Source organism: Acinonyx jubatus, chromosome A3, assembly GCF_027475565.1.
Source record: "Acinonyx jubatus isolate Ajub_Pintada_27869175 chromosome A3, VMU_Ajub_asm_v1.0, whole genome shotgun sequence".
Lineage (NCBI taxonomy): Eukaryota > Metazoa > Chordata > Mammalia > Carnivora > Felidae > Acinonyx > Acinonyx jubatus.
The window spans coordinates 86,141,161-86,159,193 of record NC_069388.1 but is presented as its reverse complement, the minus strand read 5'-3'; the positions used below and the strand labels follow the sequence as shown (position 1 = coordinate 86,159,193).

The following is an 18,033-nucleotide window of genomic DNA, read 5'->3' as shown; positions in this document are numbered from 1 at the left end:
CAAAGCAGGCTTCAGGCTCTGAGCCGTCAGCACAGAGCCTGACGCAGGGCTTGAACTCATGAACCACGAGATCATGACCTGAGCCACAGTCGGACACTTAACCGACTAAGCCACCCAGGCACCCCATAATGTTACCATTTTTTTAAATGTTATCATTTTGTAATGTATCCTTTCAGAAATGTTTTATGTAAAGAAATACCTAAATAAAGAATACCTAGATTGTTTTTCCCCAGTCTTTTACTTTATTCAAAAGGGGGATCCTCTTACATGGGTACATAAAGAATATCCTCATTTTTGTTGTTCGTTTCTACTCTTTTCTTTTTTATTAAAGTATGGGTGACACTCAATGTTCCATCGGTTTCAGGTATACAACATCGTGATTTCAGCAAGTCTATACACTATGCTCTGCTCACCGTAAGTGTAGCCACCATCTGTCACCATACAACGCTATTATAATACCATTGACTGTATTCCCTCTGCTGTACCTTTCATCCCCGTGACTTATTCCATCCTCATTTGTTTTTATGGCTTTACTGTATGATGTATCAAAAGGTACTTTATCCAATTTCCTATTAATAAACTTTCGTTTTCATTGTTTCCCCATGCTGCAACAAAGAGGCTTATAAACAGGCACACAGCCTTTTAAGCTCCCACTGTCCCTTATACATATTCCTCAGTAATTCTTTTTTTTAAATTAAAAAAAATGTTTATTTATCTTTGAGAGAGAGAGAGAGAGCAGGGGAGGGGCAGAGAGAGAGGGAGACACAGAATTGGAAGCAGGCTCCAGGCTCCCAGCTGTCAGCAGAGAGTCCAACTGTGGGGCTTGAACTCATGAACCGTGAGATCATCACCTGAGCCGAACGCTTAACTGACTGAGCCACCCAGGCCCCCCTTCTCAGGAATTCTTAAGCAGGGGTTTGGGACACCTTAGAAGTCAACAGTGGACATAGAATTCAGGGAGATCAACTCCAGAACCCTGGAAAATTGGAAGGAAAAAAAATTCCATCTTATTTGCACTAATAACCTCTAACTGAAACTAAACATTTCCCTCCATGGTGAATAAAGGCAACAGACTCATAGTACTTGTTAGTAATATCCCTAACTCTCTCACATGATTGAAGGTAATTTGAAACATCATTTACGTTCATTCATACTTTGTCATTGTGGTAATAAAGGAAAACTGTTTCTCTACTCACAACCCTTATGACACCAAACGTGGGCTTTTCGCCTCACATCAACCAATTTTCCAACAACCTGTACACAGACTCGGTGTCCTATAATTTTATTCAATTCTGATACTAACCACATGGAGTTGGTGTGAGATTTTGCAAGTTAAAGGGCTCAGTCCCACAAGACTGCCCTCAAGTCAGATGCCAGTTACAGTCACGGGTCTCCAGGGGACCTACGCTTCTGTCCAACTTGGCTACAAAGTAGGGGGTTCCCACACCACCTTCCTCGGGTTGGGTAATTTGCTAGACAAAACTTGGAAATGACGACTCAAAGGTAATTGGCTGACAAAACTCTGAAACATTTACTTACATTTACCAGTTTATTACAAAGGATATTATAAAGATACAGATGAACAGCCAGGTTAAGAAGCACATAGGGCAAGGTCTGGAAGGGTCCCCAGCTCAGGAGCATCTGTCTCTGTGCAGTTGGGGTGTGCCATCCTCCAAGCACGGGGATGCGTTCACCAACGTCTGAACCCCACAGTATTGGGATTTTTAGGGAGACTTCATCACAGAGGCATGACTGATTATTAACTCAATCTCTAGCCCCTCTCACCTCTGTGGAGGATGGGGGATGAGACCAAAAGCTCCAAGCTTCTAATCATGGCTTGGTCTTTCTGGTGACCAGCCCTCTCCTATCCAGGAGCCTACCAAATGCTGCTGTGAACATTGGTGTATACATAACTCTTTTGAGTCATTGCTTTCAATATTTCGGGGTATATACCCAGGAGTGTAATTGATGGACCATATAGTAATTCTATATTTAATTTTTGATTAATGTTTAATTTTTTATTTACGTTTATGCATGTAAAGGTTATTCTGAGAGGAGTAGCCTGGCTGAATCCCGCACACTTTAGTTTGCATGCCTGTCTTGGCCACTAGATGGAGAACTTCTTAACAAGGGCTGCCCTGCTCCTTCCTCCCCCTCGGTAACTCACTCCATGGTAGATAGTAAATGCATTCGGCTGCAACTGGGCGCCTTGCGTGCCAGCCAGTGGCGGTGTGCAGGCGATACAAAGGTGAAGAAAGTACCCTAAAGGAACTCAGCCTAAAGGGAGAGTTACGCCTGAAGATGACTGATTTAAAGGCGCCCCAACTTGTGCCTGTGCCGCTTCCTAGATGTATGACCTGAGGCAAGGTAACCTTCCTTGGCCCCAGCTTCCCTATCCATAAAATGATCTACGTCATCCAATCAGCTTCCAATTCGAAAATGCAGCGTAGCCTTTAATCACAGTGCCGGGCACGCGTTAGGCATGCAACAATTGTGTCCCGGTTACCTGCGGTAGCGAGATAAAGTGCTGTAGGCAAACCTGCCTAGAGGTTTCTGGTCGGTGCTTGTTTGGGGAGCGGTCAGGCGGCCCTCTCGCGCCCTGGACCCCTCCACGCTGGAAGCGGGAGAGCCCAGGGAGCACACCGAAGGCTGTCTCTCCGGCAGGCGCCGCTTCCCTGTCCCCCGGGACAGTCCTGCCTCCGCGAGCTGCGTCGCCGGCCGTGCGTTGCCGGCCGTCCCCTGGGTGCAGCCCCGGGGATGCAGCTCCCCGAGAGCTGTGCTGTACGCGGCCGCGGCGGTTGGTTCTCCGCGCCGGCAGGCGGCGCTAGGCCGGATTCGGCAGGGGGCTACGCCCCGACCGGGCTTCTCTCGGCGGCGGCGTACGGTCGTCCCGCTGTCCGCGGGGCGGGGACGCGGCGACGGTGGCGGCGGCTCCGTGTCGCCGGAGCCGAAGCGCGCAGGCCCGTCCTGGCGGTCGGGGGGCGGGTGGGGCGGGGGCGCCATGTGGTTCATGTACGTGCTGAGCTGGCTGTCGCTCTTCATCCAGGTGGCCTTCATCACGCTGGCCGTCGGTGAGAGTGCGCGACCCGGATCCGCGCGGGCTCCCGTCCGGCATCTGTGCTGGCCGGGGATCGCATCTCGAGGGTGGTCGCTTCACGGGTCGCCGGAGCCACCCGGGGGACTTCTGTCCGGTGCTCCGGGCCCTCGCATCTCTCTCCTTCCTCGTCCCGTCAGGTCTTGCCCTCTCTTGCTGAACCCAGCAGCCCTCGGGACCGCGGGTCCTTCCCGGTGTCACAAAATGCACCCCGGCAATGCCTGGGAGTGGCTAACTCCATTGCCCCTTGCCCGAGCTCGCGCACTGCCAGCCGCTGCGGGTCCCACCCTCGCGGGCCTACGGAGCTGAACTTTTCCAGGCTTATCGCCGCTCTTTCGCCTCCGGCCCTTTGTACTGCCTACTCTCTCGGAGTTTGACACGCTTTCTCTTATCATCCGGCTGGTTCCTACTCTTGGTCCCAGCTGAGATGTCATCTCCTCAAGGAAGCTCTCCTTATGGGGTTTGGTGGTGCCCTCTGCTTTCTCGGAAGTAGGGCTTATCACACTGGGATCATCTGATTCCTTTGCCTACTACCCACCTACCCACGCTGGGTCAAGGAAGGGACCTTGTCTGTCTTATTCTGTACTCTCATTACTCAGCCCAGCACCTGGCCCGTGCCGGGTGCCCACAGATATTATTGAATGAATGAATGAACTTGTCCTTTACCAACCAGAGGTTAGCATTGTGCTGAGGCGTCAAATACAGGCTTTCATTCGGTTTTATGAAGTCTCCTTAGTTGCCCTGACGGTTTTGCTTTGTCAGGGGAGGACACCACACGGGATGTTTGGTTTTTCCTTACGTGCTGGAGTTCATGAAGGGTCAATGGGGACCAGCTGCAGAGAGAGGAACGACCAGGATGGTGAAGTGACTCTGGCTAATGTTCTCCCCGCTTGTTCCTCTTCTTAACCCCCTCAGCTGCCGGACTCTATTACCTGGCAGAACTGATAGAAGAATACACAGTGGCCACCAGCAGGATCATAAAATACATGATCTGGGTAAGTGGCAGATTTCCCAGGATTTCCCCTTTTGCCTCCAAAGGAGGAAGTGGGGAAAGTTTGGCATGGATAATGAGACCTGTGTCCCTGCTGTTTCCTGAGGGTGCCACCCCTATCCCCTCAACTTGCACCTGGGCTCCTGAGTGTGCTGTCTGGAACAGGTGTTCCCTCACCTCCTTCCCCAAGTGGCATTGCTTCACTCAGTTCCTTCAGGTGACAGCTGAGTGCCATCTCTGTTGACAGCACCACGGCCTGGCCTTTGGTTGTTTCCCATTGTCTGTAGCCCCTTGCTCTGCTCGTGGCATTTAGAACTAAGAAGGACCTAAGGACAGTTTTGAGTACTTGAGTTAGAGTACTCATTGCCCTCTTTCTGACTGGGTCAAGTGGCTTGTCCTAAGAGAGGGAAGCCTGCCCAAGCCCTGCCCTCCAGAGCTTTCATGGAAGGCTTCTGTTCTTGAGGACACAATCCTTGCCATTGATGTCAAAGCTACCAGAGTGCCTGCTGGCGCGGTCAGATTCCTGCGGGCTGCAGGAAGGGCCGGGGATGGGGCATATATTTGGACGGGAGAAGCCCAGTGCCGCTCGAGTCACCTGGTGTCAACAGCCACTCTGGGCACGGCTTGGGGTGGAGGGTTAATAGTGGAGACAAGACCATAGCTCTCAGCTCTGGGTTCAGGGGCCTGGTTTGTGGGTGTTGCTATAGGAATTATAGCTTCATTCCGCCAACTGCCATTTGTTAAGTGCTGACAGCTATAAGTCCTTCAGAACAGTGTTTTTTCAAACTGCAGGTGTCATTCGCTATTGGGTTGTGTAACCAATTCAGTAGGTCATGAGCAGCATTTTAAGGAAAACAGAAAAGACTAGAATTGAAGTTTGAACTTTGATCTGTAAACTGTTTTCTTTTCCTTTATGGTGGGTTGCTGTCAACTTTTTGAGAATGGCGTGAAAAGACGCTGCCCTTTGGGAGCTGAGAGACAAGTTGGGGAGGCCAGACCTGTGACTGTGAAACAGGAGGAGACTGAAGCATATGAACCTAGTGTTCCCCGGAGTGGGCTGGGGGTTAGTGAGACCAAGAAGGCTGCCTGGAAGAGGCTCCCTGCACTGTGTACCTCTGGTTGTTTCAGTTCTCCACGGCTGTGCTGATTGGCCTCTACGTTTTTGAACGCTTCCCCACCTTCATGATTGGCGTGGGCCTCTTCACCAACCTCGTCTACTTTGGCCTCCTCCAGACCTTCCCCTTCATCATGCTGACCTCGCCTAACTTCATCCTTTCGTGCGGTGAGAGGGGGCAGAGTTGGGGAGGCAGTCGAGGTGGTCGCATGTGCCCAGCTCAGTCAGGCGCACTGTGGGGATATAGAGAAAAGAGGCAAAACCACTGAGGTCCTCCAGGAGGCCAGGCTGATGGGGAACTTGGGGTGCTCACACTTGAGGAGCCTAGAGTGAACCTTGGCTCTAGTGACTAGAATTTGGGGGGATGGGGCGGTAGGGGTGGGATACTCAGACAGGGAGGGCTTTTCCAGGGAGGTAAGTTTGAGAAGGGAGAAAAGGTGAGTTTGCTGCATAGTTATGGCTCCTAAGAAACCACTTAGTCAGGAAAAGCCCAGGGCCCCACCCTGGCAAGGCAGGTAGCTCGCCAGCTAGTCGTCTGCCCCGAAGTCTTAATACAAGGGTCTTTGGGTCCCCCTGCAGGCACCTGCCTTGGGGTAGACAGATGTGTTTGGAGGACCCTGACTTTTCTGTTTTTGACCTGGCACTACTTTCTGGTCCTGAGAGTCATTTCTCCTCTCTGGCCTTAGCTTCTCAATCTGTTTAAAGATGATGGACTCCAGTGACACACGGTAGGCGATTATAGATATTCCCGGAAAAGATTCCAGGAAGTGTTTGGTTACCAGGATTGCCTTTTCTCCCATTAAACATTACTGGTCATCTAGCCTTTGGTCGGGATATGAGATGTAATTGGGGGTTTCTTAGAGCCACTTTACTATTTCTGTGGGATAATCTGGAAAGAGAATGTTATCCACAAGGAGGGCATAGCATTAAAGCAAGGACTGGCCTCTTCCCTGAGCACCTTGGTTTGATTCCACCAGAGGATGTGTTCAGTGGAGGTTGGTGTGGGGAGTCTGGAGACCAGACCCCTCCTGCATCTTCCCAGGGGATAGAACCCTCCCCATCCCCCCACAGCAGCAGGCCCTCTTGGCTTCCCTTTGTCATTCCCCCAACCTGCCCTTTAGATGCCCGAGAGAGTTCGTCTGAAGATGTGTGGGCATTAGGCACCGTCTGTCTTCCAGTTTCGCCTCATTTCTAGAGTATGGGTAGGTATGGTGGAGCTCTCCCTTAGAAAGGGAGACACCAGAGAGGAGGAAAGAGAAGCAAGACATGGCACTGGGCTGTGAGGTGTTTGTGCAGGGCGTTCAGTTTGAGGCTGCGCTTTGTTCTGGTGCCCGCCCTTCACCTCACTGTGAGAACAGGCAGGGATGCCTGTCTCTGAGCAGCTCGTCCCCGGGATCTACACGTTACCTCTCCCTCCATGAATGTGGGTGTACACTAAGGAGGTGGGTGTCTGTCCAGAACATACTAGTTTAGACCAGGGAGCCCTACTCTGGGACAGAACGAGGAAGGGCCCCTTCCCCCAGAATCTGGAGGATCCCTAAAAGTGTGCCTGGCAAACTGTGCCCTTTTATTCCTGAGGAGAGAGAGCCTTTTTGTTTGAGGCCCTCTCCCTGCTGCCCAGTTCAGAGTAGAATCTGTTGGCAGTATGTTTGGTACCTGCACACCCATGATTTCCTGCACCCACGCCCATGGGAGAGCAGTGCTCTTCAGGACTCACGTCCACTTAAAACCAGGTTGATTGTCACAGTGCTTTGAATTAGGTAACATTAAAGTCTCATTTTTAAACCATTCAAAGAGCTTTCTTAATGCCTTCTAATTTTGCTCATAAATGCCTTCTGCAGTGGGCAGGCAGGAGCTAATGCTCCCATTTTAACAGATGGAAAACTGAGTTCTGGAGGGTGGTGTGCTTGGCTTATAGCCATACTGTGAGATGGGTGTAAAATCAGGACTGAGACTCAGGGCTCCCCACTCCCAGGGGCCTTTTGAAGGTTAAAAGTCTAGCTTTATGTTATTCTCCCCAAACTGACTGACTCTTCATTCCCTCAACAGGGCTAGTGGTGGTGAATCACTACCTAGCGTTTCAGTTTTTTGCAGAGGAATATTATCCTTTCTCAGAGGTAAGAAGTGTTCAGTACGTCGAACTATTAGCAGGGCCAGGGGAAGTAAAGGGGACTTGCGTTATTTGCTTTGTGAACTTAGCTATGATTTGAAACAGTCTATTTAGGGATAACACATTTAAAAAAAAATAGTACTGATGATTTTAGAAAGCAGTGTGGATGAGGAGCCAGGGAACCCTTTGGCAGAGGTGGGGAGGACACTGCTCTCCCACGGGAAGTCCTTTGGTTCTCCCAGGATCACCTGAGGTCAGGATGGGGCAGGGGGGTGGCCTTGGCTGATGCACATCTCACGGAGCTGGGCAGGTTGCGGTCCTGAAGCCCGGCTCCTCCCAGTGGCCTGCCAAGCCTTTCTCCTCTCTGGGTCCCTCCACACCCTGCTGCTGCAGTTCTGACCCTCGGGAAGAACAGGGTCACTGTTTTGGGGAATATGGGTCAGCCATGGTTTTGCCCTCCATCTGCCTCCTTTAGTTCAGAGGAATTGCTTGTCCTAGTGACCAGGATTTGGGGATTGTGGTCACACTCAGCCATCCTCAGCCTTCACCTTTCCCCACTGAATTATCTCCGTGTCTGAGGTTGTCTTGTCTCTGCTTCCTGGGCCCTGGCCTCCTTCAGAGATCAGGTGTGGGGCCTTCTGTGCACCCTTGAGCGCCTCTGTAAGATACACGGTGACCATGTCCGGCCCACCCTTGACACCTATGGGGCACCCTCTTTTCAGTGTCTCTTGTTGCCAGGTCCTGGCCTATTTCACTTTCTGTCTGTGGATAATCCCGTTTGCGTTCTTTGTGTCGCTGTCGGCTGGGGAAAACATCCTGCCCTCCACCATGCAGCCAGGAGGTGAGAAGGGGTTTGTCAGGGGTCATGGTGGGATGACACCAGGAAGACCTGGATCTACACGGGGAGCCAGAGCCCAGCCCTGTGAGGGAGACACTTGGGCTCCAGGTGGGGAGAGCCGTGTTCACATTTAGACACACACACTCATCTCCCTGCCTATGTCTCCACAGATGACGTGGTCTCCAATTACTTCACCAAAGGCAAGCGGGGCAAACGCTTAGGGATCCTGGTTGTCTTCTCCTTCATCAAAGAGGCCATTCTACCCAGTCGTCAGAAGATATACTGAACCCCTTGGGGAGGGGATGTGGGAGCAAGATCAGGAGAGTCAGGCCCCTGGGCCTCTGCACTAGGTGGGGGCCGTGAGCCTGGAAGGCACCTTCCCCCAGCCCTGGCCCTCGTTCCTTTGACTCTCCCTGAAGCCCTCGTCCCCACCTTCCTCGAGGGGCTCAGCTTGGCTCAGATCTGACGTTGCTAGAGGGTGTGACCTCAGAGGGCACCGGGGGGATGGCAGAGCCTGCTTAGCCAGGAGGCCATGGTCCACCTGGTTATGCGGAAGCTGAGCTCCCTGTGACCCTCCTGCCGGCTTCTGTGGTGGGTCAGGAGGTTCTGGCTCAGCCTGGGCAGGCGGGGCAGGGGCTGTGAAGCTGAAGAGCAAATAGGGATAAGTTCTCTGGGCAGATGGCCGTGGGGAGGGGCCATGGCTTGGCACTTCCAAGAGAAATCGTTTTTGCTGTTGAACTGTGATTTCTGTCCAAGTGCTGATTCCCATTTGAATAAAGATTCTAGGTGGCACTGTTTGCCTTAATACCCTGAAAGTTCATCTCCCTTTCTTCCTATTGCTCTTCTGCCCTGGACTGGACGGGCTTTTCTGTTCCAGTGGCTCCTTTTCTGGGTTTGGGTCTTGCCCTCTCGAAGGGACTGCTGTCATGGCCTTTTGTGGGAAATGAGCAGCGATGAGGAGCTGAGGAGCTGAGCCAGATCAGGGGAGTTGGGGTGGAGGCGGCCTTTCTCATGCCCCCTCCCTTTTCATCCATCTCTTCTTTACCTGCGGCTCCACGGCTGTCACAACTGGGAACAGAGAGGCACAGTTTGGGACTGGGTTGGATTTTCAGAATATCTGCAATATCCTACTTGCAAGTCTTCCCCTGGGGAAAAGGAGTGGTTTCTGGCCGAATTCTGTCTCAGGCCTGAGGAGAAACAAAATAGAAATTGGCTTCCAGGCAGCCTGGGTTACAGCCTAATTTTTAAGAACTGGGACTGAGGGGAGAAATGGTTTGTCACTCTAAGAGCACACGAGGGCTGGCCCTCTCTTCTGTGTGCTCTTGGCTCCTGAGGAGATGACCTCAGTCTTGTAAGAAGGCAGGCCAGATCCTGGCACAGACCAGTATATGCTGACTTTGCACTCCAGCTACAGTGCCTTGCAAGTACTCAGCCGTACACGTTGGCGTGCAGCCCCCCCGAGAGCCGTTCCTAGCCACGTCCTCTACCTCAGAGCGAGGCTGGCGGGTGCGGAGATGGACAGTGCACCTGTGGTACCTTTAAGCCGGGGAAGGCGTCTGTGCTTGAAATTTTCTATATCCTGCCTCAAGTCCCACCACAGCCCTGCATCTCCTGACGTTAGTGTTTCCTGTTCTCTTAAAAATACCAGCCTGTCCCTTTCCCTGAGAGGAGTAGCACATTTTGGTTTTTCCTTCGTGGGGAGGAGATGGCCGGGCCTTTTTATCCTATGCAGACAAGGGAGGACAAGGTGGAAGACGCAGGAGGCCGATACCATCTTCACTGTGGGTCAGCGGCTGGCCCTGCTCTCCCTTGCCATCCACTTCTTTGTTCCTCACCATGATGATATGGCTTCTCGCCTGGGGGTTGCCGGTGGCTTTGTGCTAAGTCCTCTCATATCCTACTGGATCTCTGCAGCATCTGACAGGGCTGACCACCCCCAGCTCCTTGAGTTGCACTTTACTGGCACTCCTCTGGCTGGTTTTCCTCCTACCTCTGGCTCTTCCTTTCAGTTTCCTGCACAGGCCTCTCCATTTGCCCCCCACACATGGGGTTTCTCAGGGTTCTGTTGTGGGCTCCCTGGAGGAGCCCATCCATGCTGATGGCTTCAAGGACTCTTTGCCAAGGAATTGAGAGTTGACCTCCAGCCCCGATGTCCCTCCTGGTCTTCTGAACTACAGAGTTCTGCCTTTAGGTGCACAGACAACTCTCATGGGCCAGAGAGCACTTGTTGCTGTCCTCTGTAAACCTGCCTCTTTTGGGTACCTGCTGTGGCCCCAAGACCTCTCAGGAGCCAGACCAGAAACCGGCTTTCTAGCCCTGCTTTCTTTTTCGGCCCCTCCCCACCCCCATTCAGTCTCTATAAACTGTTAAATTTACTTTCCTAACATCTCTTGATTCAAGCCACTGCCACTGTCATCAACTCATACCTGGATTATTGTGACAGCCTCCTTCTGCTTCTCTGTCCCACAGCCAGAGTTGTCTTTAAAATGTATAGTTGATCAGGTCACTCCCTGGCCTACAACCTTTCATGGCTCCCTACTGCTCTCAGGATAAAGTCCAGACCCCTTAGCATGGCTTGTGAGACTTGTGATATCTGGTTACTGCTCGCCTCTGGTCTCATCACTTGCCACCTTGCACCATGTGCTCCAGCCTCCTGTATTCAGAGATGCCACTTTGATTCCCCTTTCTTCTGCTCACCTGGGTACCTTCTCAACTTAGGTTTCATTACCTCTGAGCTCTGTTCCCTCTCCCCCCCAGCACACCATACAATTCACTCTAGGCTTACTTGCCTGCTTATTGGTCTATTTCCCCACTAGACTGTAAGCTCCTTGAGGGCAGGGACTGTCCTTCAGTTTTTGTATCAACAGTGCCTGGCTTGGTGCCTGGTACATAGAAAGCACTCAATAAATGTTTGTTTAATGAATGATTTGTAGTGATGTGTACAGGGGATAGCAGGGGATCCAGGATAGCTACCTGGAGGAAGTGCAAGTGCTTCTATAGTCTCGAACTGAAGCCACATGTCCTCCCTCCTTTCCCCCGAGATATGCTGCTTGTGCCTCCCTGATCTACAGAAACCTTGAAGGACTTAATCTGAACAAGAGGCAGAATTTTCCAGCGGTCCCTCATCCTGGAAGCCTTGTTCCTGGTGGGCTGAGAGGGAGGGGAGGTATTGGGGACACCCAAGTGTCACTTTTACAATGCTAGGGCCCAGGATAGAGACTGATACCCACTCTGAGGCCTTTTCCCTAACTTAAATCTCCTGGGGGGGAGGGGGTCCAAGAAATTTCTTTGTGGAGAAGGGAGACCTGGGATATAGGCTTTTGTTGAGAGAAGCTCAGATCTTTGTGCTCGAGAGTGGGAAGCCTGTGGGCACTTTTCTCCCTGTCCTCCGTCCACACCATGAATCACATCTCAGCCTCCGTTGGGCTGCCTCAGGTAGAGAGCCTACCAAAATAAGTTTATGGGGGACTTTTCAGGTAGGGTCGAGTGGGGAGCCTTTGATGGGCTTGCACAGCTGCCAGGAAGGCTTCATCAAATGTCTCGCGCAGGTTCATGGCCAGAGCGTCAGTCCAGAAGTTGTTATCACCCAAGTGCCGCTTCTGGGGCACATCCTTCATGCTGACAGAGCAAAAGCCCTGGGGCACTTTCATCCTGTATGGCCGCACCGAAGGGTACAGCTCTTGGACCATCACCTCGAAAGGCAGCTGGGGCACAGGTGCCACCTGGTTGCCGGCCACTGTGCACAGTTTGGCACTACCGTGCCTGTCGGACCTCACCTTGAGGAAGCTGCGGAAGTCATGCTCTGAGCTGGGGTCTGGATGCACACCCAGGCGGATGCCCTGCGTGTAGCCAATCTGGGTGGTGGGTGATCTGGCAGGATTGTTGCTAACATTCCATGACTTGGGCCGCCTGACCATGGGCTGCATGTAGATGGGTGTGTGTGTCCTCAAGGGCTGCAGCTTGGGCCGCGGTGTCTCTCGCAGGCGCGCCTCTGGGGAGGGGTAGAAGCTCTTGGGAGGCCTCAGTCCCTGGTACTTGGTGGCCTTGGAGAGGGCCATAGCCTGGCGTGGGGTACAAGGCTCTCGCTTGGCGGTCCGGATCAGGGATTGGCCTCGGAGCAGCTGCTTGCAGTGGAGCCACTTCTTGAAATTAGCTTCTCTCAGAATTTGGTGCTCTTTCTGCAACATCAGAGGGTACAAGATAGTTGTGGAGGGCTGCCCCCTCCCCGCTTCTGTGGAAGGGGGCCCTGTGGCTATAGCCCTTGAAAACCTCAGGTGTCATTGGCCACCCATCATACAGTGCTGCCCCAGGGGAAACCTAAGTCTGATGGGAGGAACTCCTGCCTTATGGGAGCCCTTGTTCTGACAGGGAGACAACTATTACCCTATGGGAGCCCCTGGGCTGATGGGGCAGATAGACCCTCTCCCATAGAGGAGACCTCCAATCTGACACAGCCTCTGCCCTAGGTCTCCAGCATGAGTGGGAGATACAGTCCCTGCCCTATGGGGAACCTCAAGTCTCATGGGGGAGACAAGCCTCCACCCCCAAATAAGCCCCCAGTCTGGTAGTGGAGATATGTCCTGCCCTAAGAGAACCTCTGGTTTGATGGGGGGAAAGGCAAATCCTTGACTCTGGAAGGAGAAAGAAAGGTTTGGAAGGTCTGGAACCAGGGGAGTCGATCTGGGCAGGCTTCTTGAAGTGGTAGGCCTTGTATGTCAGGGTATATAGTTGGCTGGCTCTTTGCACCGGGTGGTGATGACTCAGCCTACCTCTCTGTTTCTGCCTCTACTAGAACTGAACCTTCAACTTGTCACAGAACTGCCCCCTTTCCACACCCTTGTTTCAGTGTCTCACTTCCCAGATTGTTGCTAAGCCATCAAGTGGTATGGAGATTGACCCAGCTTGGGAGATAGGCTCTGATTAGGCTAAGCCAATCATAGTAATTCCATCAGCCTTGCCCCAGACCCAGGTCAGCCAGCACATGGCTTTCCTTTACCTCTAGGGATTGGAGCAAGAATGGACATATGATCCAATGAGGCCAGTAAGAGATAAGGGGAGAGCTGCAAGGGGCTTCTGGGAAAGTTTAGAGTCATGGGAATGGATGAGCTTTGCCTCCTCTGGGCACATGGGACTGGGTGACACTAACAACAGAAGAGGGTAGGGTTGAGAAAGCTGGAGAAAAATGCAGCTGGAACCAAGCTGGAGTACTGGATTTTGCCAGGCCTGATGCCCTCCCCACTTATGGATTCACTTAGGATTCCCAGGATCTTCTTTTTGGTTTTTTGGACTCGCATCCTATATAATGACACCTGCTTAAAATCCTTTAGCTACTTCCCCATTCTTCCCCAGCCCAGGTCCATGATAGATCTGAGCCCCTGCCAAGTCTCTAGTTTGTCAATCTCCAACTCACATCTGATCCCCTACTCTCAGCATATACCACATTCTCCTGTACCTCTAGGCCTGTCCACAGGGCTGTCTGTTCCTTCTGTTTGGTTACCCCTTCCCTTCTTCTTATGGCCAACTGCTGCCCATCTTTAAAGATCCTCTTAAGCATTATCTCTCTGGCATCTTCCTGGACCCTTCCTCCTCTGTGGGAATATAACCCACCTCCTTTACTAGACCCTAAGCTTCTTGAGTGAGGGGACCACATCTCATTTTTCTTTGGCGCCTCAGGGTCCAGCAGGTTCCTAGCACAGAGTACAGTGTCTGTTGGAAAGGATGCATATTTTTAAGATTTTATTTTTAAGTAATCTCTACAATCAATGTGGGGCTTGAATTCACAACCCTGAGATCAAGAGTCACATGCTCCACGGATTGAGCCAGCCAGGTGCCCCAAAGGATGGGTCTGTTTAACCAATGTGAATCCCAGTATATGCAGGGAATGGGTCTCATTAGAGATTTTCCTCCTAATCCAGAAGGAGGCAATGCACTAGGGAGGGGTGCCATAAATTCTTGCTAATTTAAGCTGTATTTGCTTTCTAACACAAAACAGGACTTTTGACGTAAAGGAGTGGCTTTTAAGGGTGGAATTTCAGAGGATGGGGAGAGGGAGGATTTTTCTGGGTGGGATTGCTACCAGCCACTCTTCTAAATAACTGTGCATGTGAGTGCACTTGTCCTCTGCTCACATGCTTGGATAGCAGTGGCTGCTGGGAACCCCTGTCCACCCCTCCCGCTTACTTGATACTCAGTCAGGTAGTCCTGTTCCATGAGGGCCAGCTGGTCCTTGAGCGTCTTCAATTTCCCCATCTCACAAGCAAAGTCCTTCTTGTCCCGTTTCCACATGGCATCCTTCAAGAACCTGGTGCCAAGGAAGGGGTGTGTGTCATCCTTCTGATGACTGAGCTTTAGCCAAGGCTGGGAAGACTGGCTGCTGAAGGCCTGATATGGGTGAGAGGAGCCACCACAGACACATTCCTCCACTGCTCAAGGCCCCTCTGACTAACTACTGTCATTTGAGGTGAGAGAGGAAAGTGACTGATGATCTGATCACCATCCTCCTGCTGAGGACCCAGGGCCTCTGGGCAAGGAAGGGTAATGCTAAACCCAAAGGAGTGAGGCCCTGCGGAAAGCCCTGGGAATAATATCCTGGGCAGGAGTCTCCTCAGCAGACTTCTCTCCCAGCCTGGACCCCCCTCTCAAAAGTTCTTAGGTGAGAGCCCCAGGGGAAGGGCGGCAGGCTGTGGGTGGTTCTCACTCTCTCACCTGGCACAGTCGCGGTGATTCCATATTTTGCAATAGTCGATGGGTTTGCAGCCCATGGCATCTCGGGCATGGACATCGGCCCCATTTTGCACCAGGACCTTCACACATTTCAGCAGGCCCTGGCAGGCCGCCAGGTGGAGGGGTGTGGAGCCATTGCACGTCTGACTGTAGAGGGCCCCACCAGGGGGGAAGAGGGCAGAGAGGAGGGACAAAGGGCATCTGCCCATCAGAGAGGTGGGCAAACTGGCTTCCAGACTTGCTCTGCCACCAGCCCACTGGGTGACTCTGGCACATCCCTTCTCCTCCCTAAGCTTCAGTTTCCTCAACTGTGGAAGGAGGGTTTGGACTAAGTGAATGATAAAAGTCTGATTATACGGAAATGCAACTGTTAGGAACTGCTGGAAGAAGAGCTGGGTTGGCTGGAGCTTAGGGGCACTAACCTTACTGGTTCATAAGTCAGTCAGCCCTCCTGTACCTACCCCTGCCTGGCCATGACGCACAAGGCCTGAATGACCTGAGCCCTGCCTCCACCTCAGCCTCATCTTCTGACCTTGCCCCACTCTTTGCCAACATGTGATCTTTGCGCATCATATTCCCTCTGCCTGGGACACTTTTCCCTGGTTCTTTGCATAGCTGGCTTGCTCCCAGTTTTCAGGCTGCAATTTAAATGTCATGTCCTTAGAGGTGACTTCCCCTTCCAAGATGGATCCTCTCCCTGCCTCTTTTACTCACCACCTCATCACCCTGTTTATTTCTTGTAACCACTCACTACATTGTCATTTTGATCATTTATTAGTTAACTTCCTGTCTGCTCCTGCACTAGTATATCAGCTTCATAAGAGCAGGGACCGTTTCTATGTCTTCACTGCTCTATTCCTCAACTCTGGCTTGGCGCTCTGTGTATATGAATGAGTGCAGTCCCTCATATGCCATCCATGCCCTTTTCATGTACTTCCTCCATTATCACAATAGTCTCATGTCATCCTCTCAGATTTCAGTTGAAAACACCGAGGAAATAGTTCCCAAACTTTGCTGCAAATTAGAAATACTTGGGGATATTTTAGGCTTTCCAAGGCCCAGACCACACCCCATACCAATTTCAACCTTTGATTGAAACCACAGGCACTGGTATTTGTGAAGCTCCACAGGTGACTCTAGTGTACTGACAAGCTGGGGAACCAGAGCACCGAGGCTAAGGGTCGAGTGGCTTCCCTGAGGTCTTTCCGTTTGCCAGCAGATGGCAAAGCTGGGATGTGAACTAGGCCTGTCCTCTCCCAGAGCCTGATCTCCTTACCACACTATGTGGGCTCGTTGGCTGCATTATGGGGGACCCAATCCTTGTCACCCCATAGCCCTCTCCCTGTCCTGCATGGATCTGCCTACCTGGAAGTGGGGTTCCTATCTGCCCACGCTCCAAGAGACTTTCTGGACACAGGCTGGACTCACGTGTTGAGGGCCGCCCCTTGCTTAAGCAGGTAGTGAATGCAGGGGAGGATCATGGTCTTGTTGTCCTTGTGGATGGCCAGGTGCAGGGGTGTCTGACCATTGTTGGTGGGCAGGTCCACCGGAAACTTGTACTCCTCTACCAAGACCTTCAGGCATGCAAGCTTGCCACTCTGGGCTGCGAAGTGGATGGCAGTGAAACCCTGTGGAGACCAGAGGAGGACAGGAGAAGACTGAGCAGGGCTCACGACCTATCCTAGAGAGCAATTCCTTAGGATTACCCATCCCTCTTCCCTGACCCCCAGGGATCCCTTGCTCACACTCCTTTCCCACTCCCCAGCCCCATATGTGCACACCCTTGCTGGCTGCCCCCAAATGGCTCTCCCACAGTAGCAAGGTGAATTAGGACAATCTACACAGAAAAGGACATCTGCGGATGCTGCATAGGCACATCTTTGCCAGGGAACAAGTATGTCAGGAGATTTTTGTGAGTGCAGAGGACTTCAGGTCTTGCCCCCAAGCTCCAAGGCCTCACCTTGTCATCTGCCGGGATTTCCTCACAGTGCCGACTCAGACAGAACCGCAACCATTCCAGGTTGCCCAGCGCCGCCGCGTACAACTCGTAGTAGCTCCCTATGGCCCTCTTGTCCCACTCATCCGGGTTAGAGTTGTAGCGCAAGTGGAGGGTTGGAAGCGAGGAGGTGAGTGAGAAAGCGGAGTCCCGGTCTGGGCCGGAGGCCCTGCAGAGGGGACGTGCGTGGCGAGGGCTGTCCCTGAGCACCGGGGTGTTTCTGGAGGCCAGGCCAGGGTTCGCTGGTCAGCAGGGCAATGAGGAAGCCACTGTCCCCGGGCACCTCTCCGGAGGCAAGCCCGGACCCCAGCCCGGCTCTCGGGCTCCTCGGGCTCCTGCACAAGGCCCCCACCCCAACTGGGCCCTGCCCCTCCTGGGAGGCCCTGCAGCCCGGGACCACCTCATCCCCGGCTCACCTGGGCTGCTTGGGCGACGAACCACCCCAGGAGACCTTGTGGGAGAATTTCTCCGCTGGCGGCATGGCGACACTTGTTTGCGGGGACTGCCCCCGCCCGCGCCACCCTCCCGAGGGTGTTCGAACTTGCGCTCTGGGCAGCGCCGCTCCTCCGAGGAGCCGCGCCACCTCGCGGCTTAGTAACCGCCGGCTCCCGGGCGGCGAAGACCCGTTAGCGTCCCTGGCTATCTCGGCCGGGCAGGCCGTCTTCAGGAGATCCTGCCGCGGGATCCCCGCCGCCCTGCGCGCCTTGGAAACAGCATCAACCACACACAAACCAAAAGACACAGAGGTTTTGTTTCTGATTATAAAATTAATAAGTGCTGATTGTAAAAACAGAAAAAGATGACGAGAAAATCAGAATCCAACCACCCACAGAAACCACAGTCTGTTACGATACGTATGTACATATCATATAGATATTTTTTTGGACTTCTTTTCGTTTAGCGTTTTATCATGAACTGGCCCCCGCTGTCATGCCACGTACTAAACGTACATTATGACGCAACCGCAACCCAGCATCATAATGGACATGCTATCATTTCGCATGTGCGTTGGAAAACAATGATTCATCTTGGTTGTTTCCTTAGGATGAATTCCTGGAAGTAGAATTACTAGGTAAAAAGGAATGAACATTCTTAAAGGGTTGGTATGTGTTTCCTAACTGCCCGCCGGCAAGGTTTCATATTCATTTACACTTCATTTTTTTTTTA

At 52.4% G+C, this 18,033-nt stretch overlaps 2 protein-coding genes across 3 annotated transcripts; one reads left to right on the top strand and one right to left on the bottom strand.

The window, feature by feature from the left end:
• The first annotated feature begins 2,165 nt into the window (after nucleotides 1-2,165).
• Nucleotides 2,166-11,070, top strand: TEX261 (testis expressed 261). Of its 2 annotated transcripts, none has more exons than XM_053200738.1 (6): nucleotides 2,166-2,367; nucleotides 4,010-4,089; nucleotides 5,214-5,367; nucleotides 7,249-7,316; nucleotides 8,048-8,150; nucleotides 8,318-11,070. In XM_053200738.1, the coding sequence occupies exons 1-6, from the start codon at nucleotides 2,349-2,351 to the stop codon at nucleotides 8,431-8,433; spliced, it is 540 nt and encodes a 179-aa protein (XP_053056713.1). In that variant the 5' UTR covers nucleotides 2,166-2,348; the 3' UTR covers nucleotides 8,434-11,070. The 2 variants fall into 2 exon arrangements, with proteins under 2 accessions (XP_053056713.1, XP_026928051.1); XM_027072250.2 differs by lacking the exon at nucleotides 2,166-2,367 and adding an exon at nucleotides 2,912-3,071.
• On the bottom strand, nucleotides 10,392-17,863 carry ANKRD53 (ankyrin repeat domain 53). Its single transcript, XM_015064009.3, has 6 exons — nucleotides 17,283-17,863; nucleotides 16,831-17,035; nucleotides 16,299-16,498; nucleotides 14,853-15,017; nucleotides 14,328-14,448; nucleotides 10,392-12,325 (listed from the first exon to the last, which is right to left on the bottom strand). The coding sequence occupies exons 1-6, from the start codon at nucleotides 17,345-17,347 to the stop codon at nucleotides 11,606-11,608; spliced, it is 1,476 nt and encodes a 491-aa protein (XP_014919495.1). The 5' UTR covers nucleotides 17,348-17,863; the 3' UTR covers nucleotides 10,392-11,605.
• Between the last annotated feature and the right edge of the window lie 170 nt (nucleotides 17,864-18,033).